Source organism: Falco naumanni, chromosome Z (assembly GCF_017639655.2).
Source record: "Falco naumanni isolate bFalNau1 chromosome Z, bFalNau1.pat, whole genome shotgun sequence".
Lineage (NCBI taxonomy): Eukaryota > Metazoa > Chordata > Aves > Falconiformes > Falconidae > Falco > Falco naumanni.
The window spans coordinates 60,542,708-60,549,981 of NC_054080.1; the positions used below are offsets into that span (position 1 = coordinate 60,542,708).

Below are 7,274 nucleotides of genomic sequence, written 5' to 3' on the forward strand. Positions count from 1 at the left end.
ACAAGACCAGTTCCAGTCTTAACAGCAACATAATGTAACTCATCCTTCTCATGGAGGAAGGATATAGAAAGGGTAACTGAATAAAGCATCTTCCAGTTCCCTGCTGTGAAGCTAGTACCTGAAGAATGCTTTAGCAACTCCGTGCATGAACACCTGTGAGTTGCTGCTACCAACATCAATGCAGATATGCAAACTATGTACATTTCAAAAGCTCTAACCAGATGGCAGCTAGTATGACAAAGCTGTTTGAGACCCTTTCTGGAAAGGGCTGTGATTTAATCTAAGATTATCTGTTGTCAGTAAAGTAGTTATAGACACTACTTCATCCAGCAACAGGAAAGGTTGTCTGAAAGGAGGACAAAGATCTTGCAATCCCACTGCACGCGACCTCTTCCCATAGTGCCCGCACCTACGATGCTGCAGGGAAGCTTCTGTGAAAGAAAAATCTTCCTTGGTAGCAGAGGTCAGTTTCTTGAAGGCTGAAAAAGTGGTGTCTGAGGTGGTGCTGCTCAAGAAAGATTTAGTCTGTCTTGAGGCCAACAATCAGAATTTGCAGATCACTTTGCAGCATCTGATAGTTGTGAAGTGGTTATAGGAGAGTGTGAAGCTTTATTTCCAGCTTTCCTGAAATGGTGGGAAAAGGCTTCTTTTAAAGATATTACCACAAAGGCAGTGCTGTCACTGCCAGAACCTACAACAGCATTAGTATGTTTACATATATGTCCACAGCGTTTCAGAAACACCATTAAAAAGCATTACAATGCTCTTCATCTTCTAGCAGAATGTAAAAAAAATATCTTTATATGCTAGAAGAATTCTGGTTTTCTCAAAGTAAGAAAACTACTGCAGGGTGGCATAGATAAGGACAGCCTTCGGAAAAGCAGAACTAAGAAAATCTTGAACACCTTGCAAGTGTCAGCCTTATGGTATGATAGTGTTACAGAAATGTATTTTTAATGCCATTCAGGATGCAGATCATAGCAAGCATCTAAGGCAAATATATGACAACATAATAAATACGCAGAAACCACAGAGAAGACCCTGAACTACAAACTTCCCTTTCTGAGGAAATAAAAAGCCTCTAAAAATTTTTAATTACTACATTACAGATAAACACAGCAAATCAACAGTTCATTGCTTGCATCCTCATATGTGCAAAGTGCATGTCAATAAGAATATATTCAGCTTGTGCCACTTTCCCATCAGATCTGACCAATTTCAGCTGGAGAAGTGCTCTGCAACAGTATGCCTATATTCATACACTGGATTTAGTACCTATCCTGGTACTGACTACAGGGTGTATTGACTACAGGGTTCAGATTTTATCTTGTACAGTCATCAGTTCATCCAAACCACTCATCTTTGCTGTCCTGCACATCCTACTAAACTGGCATATCACCATAATAGTGGGCACAGCGCCACTAAAACAGATGGGGAAAGAAAGTAGTTGTGCCAATGAGCTAGCGGATGCATGAAGTTTGGCTATTAGGGCTGGAGATTCCTCCAAGAAATTCACAAATGGCAGTCTACATAAAAGCTTTCCTTGACTGGTTGAACAGGCTACACCACAGCAAAACCAGATCAACTTAAGGCTCCAAGAACATCTCTGGCAGCTGTTGAAAGCAAGTTTTTAGCTCTCATGAATTTGGAAAGTGTTATGCACAGAGAACTGGGGAATGAGTACCTTAATGAAATCACCACCTTAGATCAGCTCTCTGCAAAACAGGCTTGCAAATCTCAGCAAAAAACCCAGGTTTTCAGCCCTGCCACATTTTCTGATGAATAGCTCAACAGAATGCATAAACTAGATCTGCAGGAAAAAAAGTAATCTAATAAATTATAAATTTATTTTGCTTGGCAGGAATACAGTTTAAACATGCAAATCAGTAAAGCTGAAAATGCATGTTATAAATTTGCCACCTGCTTCAATAGTGTACTTATCAATTGGTATCTACTGGCGTTACTCATGGTTCACCTGTAAGTTCATTTGGTTTAGATACAACAATAGCTAGTTTTACAGCTTAAATTGTATCATTTCGAAGAACCAAACATTATTATATTTTAATACTACCTGGAGGTAAGTTTTGTTTAAAATGCAGTTAATATAGATGAAAAGCCTCTGCCCATCCACAATTAACAGCACACAGTAACAGCTACACCCTAAGGTACACAGTTAACATGGATTCTGTGTTACTAATTATCTCTCCAGGTTTTCTTAAGTTGGAAGATGGCTGGACTTTTCATCCCTCTAGACAGAGCAACAGTACATAGTGTAACTATAAAAATACACTTAGGCGATGTGCATCAAACAGTATCTCTCTAAACAACACAGAGGATTCTCAGTCTTCCAAATAGGCAGTGTTTATTTCATGGACTCCACCAATCTAGACCATGGAGAAATAGCTTGAGGTCCACAGGCTGGATTCAGCTTGTCCATAAGATTTACACGACTTCTTGGCTCTCAGCAGTTTTCTACTGAAAACTCCTGTTATCGGCAAAGACTTGCCTACAGCACATTTCCACTATTCTGGCAGCCCACAACCTGACCCTTTTTCTTCTTTTTCAAAGATGTGGGGCATCTGAATGATGTACACCTGGAGTAGCTAGAGTGACCTATGTCTAAAACATAATCAGCTCACAGAGAAGTGTAAGACCACCTATCTGGACACACAAATTCCTAAAATGTAACTAAACAAACTGTATAAAGGAATACCATACATGTCAGCTCACGTGACTAGCATGAAAGATGGAACGGGAAAGGAAAAGTTATCTCCAGCCATGCAGTGGGGCCCATTCCACACAACAAGGTTTAGATTGACTTATCTGAGGTACACAAGGCTTTTTAATTGTTCAGTTATTGAGGTATCTAACAAAATGAACACGAAGTTTCCATCGTCTGAACACTAGATCCCTCTCTGATGTATTTGAAGTGATCTAACTAATCAAAAGTTTTTTTAAAAGCAATACATACCAAATAGGCAAGTTATATTTGCCTCTTTAGTCAGGATTCAATACTCACAGAAAAAACTAGCTCCAAACTCATGTATTTGTTGTGAAATCTCTTATTCAAGAACATTTTAGTTTAGCCAAAACCAGTAAAAAAACACTTTCTTACATACATGTTATATTTAATAACTTATATAATGGTTTAGAAAAAACTCCTCCTTTTCTCACTCACTTTGGTCCTGAGCATTTATACAGTTACCTGATAAAAGCAGACCAAAGTTTTATTTTTTCAATCTTTTTTTCCCTCACTGCACTGGATACATACAATATATTAAGTAATGGGAAACATACTATTTGCATATACTACATGCAACCTATTGTGCCTTGTTTATATTAAGAAAATTATTTCAATTACTATTTCATCTTTACTGATCTTCCAGCAGTGAGACTTTCCACTTACTCAGGTTTAAGATGTCATCATGACAGAAGTTTTGAGGCACTGACATATTTTCAATACTGTTATCATGTGTCTCAACCAAACCACAAAACTTTATGTCAAAAAATACTATGTTAATTAACTGAATTGAAGATTCTATTTGTAATTAAAAGTGATCAATCAGTCGTAGAATTGCTAAAAGTAAAAAAGGCAGCTTTAGCAAGAGAGTAAGACATATGGGCTTTTAACACCCAGGGATGCTCAGAAGTTTTAGGTATGTACTTCAGCTGGGTATTTCTACTGAAGCACTAAAACCAAAACAGTTAGGACAAATAATTTATATCAGGTCAACTTCAGACTTCACATTTAAGTCTAGTAATAGTAATTTGTGCCTCTGTGTGCAACTTGTTGTAGGCTGTTCTAAACAAATGCCGCAAAATTGAAAACAGCCTAACCTAATAAACAATTTTTTATTTCAAAAGCATTTGGGCTTTTTGTCTTCATGACAAACAGGAAAAGACAGAAAACATAAAAGAGACTGGGATTTTTTAAAGCAAGTGTTTAGAGTAATATCTTGATATTTATACTTTAACCACATGATATTGTTCAGATTAACTGAAAACAGCCAAGTGCAGGCCTCTAGTCCGACAGTTTCTGCAGCAACAATCAATATACTGGGCTATATATTAATATATTTGCCCCTCTCCGGAGGAAGAGTTTTTTATATCATCAGTAGGTGTAAGGAAGAATCCCTCAGAAACAAAAAAAAGTTTGCCAAGCACTGAAACATCACAATGATATGTGACATAAGTACATCTAAGAAGTGTTGAGTGACAATCAAGAAAGATCAGCACACAAACTCTGAAAAGCCGTAACTAATTTTATTTTCACCAATGGAACAGTCCCCACACTTCAACACACAGGATGCAGACACATCTTGCATTTCTCTGTATGCCCAGAAGGGAGGGATCAGGTCTGCCCAGTTTAAAGAACACAAAACCAAACCACCAGAAGATAAGATGTCTTCCATCTAGGCTACACTTCCTGTTCTTAGAAGATTTCCATTTCAGCTCTAAGGATAAGAAATTTCATCTGTTTCTCAATAAGGAGTTTTTGGCCTATTAGCAGGTAAACTATGCGACATACATGCTATATGCTTGATAATGACTACTAAATTTTCCAAACAGTCTATTTTTCTAACAATAACCCTCACTTGTAGTCCAGTGGCTTTTTCACACTAAGTTTCATAATCTTCCTGCACAGTGTCTGTTCCTCAGCTATCCAATCCATACTCGGAGCTTACCCACACAGGTCTGAATCATGGACAAGTTCATATTTCAGTAAGAATTTGTCTGTGAGCTACAAAAGACCACAGAGATTATTGCCTACTTTCCTCTCAAGCCCTTACTTTAGAGCAGGGGTCCTCAAACTACGGCCCGTGGGCCGGATACGGCCCCCCAGGGTCCTCAATCCGGCCCCTGGTATTTACAGACACCCCCCCACCGGAAACCAAGCAGCTGCAGATGACTGCGTGCCACTTCATCTGCGCGCCGGCCCCATTTAAAAAGTTTGAGGACCCCTGCTTTAGAGGATGGATCTTTTCTCCCCTCCTGTAGGTGTAAGAGCAAGACTGGAGGAGCAATTAATTAACAAGGCATGTCTACATCTCGCAAGCTATTCTGGTTCTTTCATACTGGGACGCAATCATATACGTACATCTGTACAAAACATCGCAGGACCCCAGAGCTATACTACCTCCCAAGCATTGGACAGCATCAGCTAAGTTAAGTCACTTCAGCTTCTGCATTTGATAAAACAGAGAGAGCTATACTTCACCTGCAAAACAGTCTGAAGCCTATGATTAAATGAGTTATGTAGAGAATTATGGCCATGATCAATTACTGGGGTACCCCACTCTGTGGTAAAGAAACAGCAAAATAATGGTTAAGAAATAAAGTGAAAAGTTGTTTTCTATGGAAGAGGACAGGAAAAGCGTGCAAAAGTCATAAATCAGCTACAACACACAAGTCAGCAGACCAGCATCCACAGTACAGCTGTGAAAATTGTAACTGGAACAGAACGAAAGAATAAAGTATTTAGTGGAACAGCAACGGAAGATAAATGTGCCTTGTCTAGCAAACTGAGGAAGGAGGCCTATCAGCTGCTGTCCTACAGAGAGAAGCACCAGAGTGACAGCAGCTTCACACTATTGTTATTTACTTTGGTGTGGTGCAAAAATAAACATATCAGTTTAAGTTCCTAAAGCTTGGATGTTTTCTTTGTGCAGAATAGTCAAATTGAAGAAGTAGCGATTGATTTTCTAATGTACATGAGACCTTAGTTTATGGTGCTTTTTATTGGTTGCTCTTGGAATAGATTTTCAATTTGTTGTAGGATAAAACTCCAGCTTAGCAAACCTCTTGATCCTTCCCTTTAGACACGGGTTTTTTTCTCCTCTGCAATTAACTTTTCCTTTCAGGAGCTGAAGGCTTCCTGCGCCAGTGCACTTTGCCTGGTTTTTTTCTCCTCCATTTCCTCATTTTGACTTCTGACCAAGACACAACGCTGTTAACGCTCACTTCAAGCTGGGCACCTCGCCATGATCAACTACATCTCCCACAAATACTTCTGAGCACTTCTTTTTTAACCTACATTTGAAGGCAAAAATAAACTAGTACCAGTGTGCTTAACTATCAAAACTGAGGGAAAAAAAAGGTAAAACAGTTTTTCTTACAAACAAAAAAATTCACATATTACCCAGTGCCCTACAAACACGTCAAAGGTACGGCACAGTGAACTTTTCCACGGAGTCCCGCGGGGGTAAGAGCGGGCAGCCGAGGCTCCGCTTCCAGCCACGGCCCCCGGCGCTGCCCCTCCCCGGGAGAAGCCCCGAGGCCGCACGCCGAGCCCCGCCGCCCGGCCCCCGCGCCGGAGGGCAGGGTCCCGCCCGTCGAGCACCGCCCTGAGGCTCACAGAACCGGTCACCGCTCGGCCGCCCAGCAACCCCTGCCCGGGACAGGCCGCCGCCGCCGCCGCCCGGCCCGCCTCCCTTACTTCTTCGTGCCGCTGCTGAAGAGCCCGAAGGCCGCGGAAGCCGAAGGGGTCGTGCTGGCCGCCGCCTCCTGGGCCAGCTCGGGCGCCGCCTCTCCCCCCTGCTCGCTGTAGCTGAGCCCGTTGCCGGACATGTCGCCGCCGCTCCCCACCCGCTCCGCCAAAGTTACCGGCGAGGCACACCCCAGCGCTCCCCCCCGGAAGCGGCAGGCACGCGCCAGCACGGCGGGGCGGGCAGGTCACGTGGCGGGAGGCGGGGCCAACCGGCCGGGGCGGAGCTCGCCCTCCCCCGACGTGCTGCTGTTGCTACGGCAACGCAGCCGGGCGGTGACGCGAGAGGGGCGCGAGGCGCCGGCAAGGCCCCAGCCGTTGCCGCTGCCCGCTCCAGCCCCTGGCGGGGCCCGGGCCGCTGTCCCGGCGCAGCGGGCTCTGCCGCCGGGCCGGGGACCGAGGGGAGCTGCGGCGCCAGTGAAGGCCGGTAGCCGCCTCCCCGCCGCCTCGGGACTGCTGCTGTTTCCAGTCTCGCCTCTTTGTGGCCCCGTTCTCCCTCCCCTCCCGTCCGGCCGCCCCCCGCGCCCCGAAACGGGGCCAGCCTCGCTCGGCGGCTCTGCGGGCGAGCCCGGGGAGGAGCTGTCACCGCTGTCACCCCGTGCCCCCTGCCAACGCCCGGCTGCAGCCCGGCTGCGACGGGAGCCCCGGGGCCTGGCTTGCGCTGAGCTCGATGTATCCGGGCTGCCTGGGGGGCGTGATTTGCTTCCCAGCCGCCCGCTGAGCCTTGGGCACAGCCGTTCGAGGTACAGCCTATGGCCTATAGCATCGGCTCGTTTGTTGCTTCTCGTAA

General features: G+C 44.4%; 1 protein-coding gene across 5 annotated transcripts in view; it reads right to left on the reverse strand.

Moving 5' to 3' along the window:
* The window catches only part of AP3B1 (adaptor related protein complex 3 subunit beta 1), a 161,988-nt gene extending 155,315 nt beyond the window's left edge, over positions 1-6,673 (reverse strand). For all 5 annotated transcript variants that reach the window (XM_040579493.1, XM_040579495.1, XM_040579494.1 and 2 more), the window contains exon 1: positions 6,437-6,673. In XM_040579493.1, the coding sequence (XP_040435427.1) occupies positions 6,437-6,567 (131 nt within the window). In that variant the 5' untranslated portion in view covers positions 6,568-6,673. The remainder of the gene's footprint in view (positions 1-6,436) is intronic.
* Between the last annotated feature and the right edge of the window lie 601 nt (positions 6,674-7,274).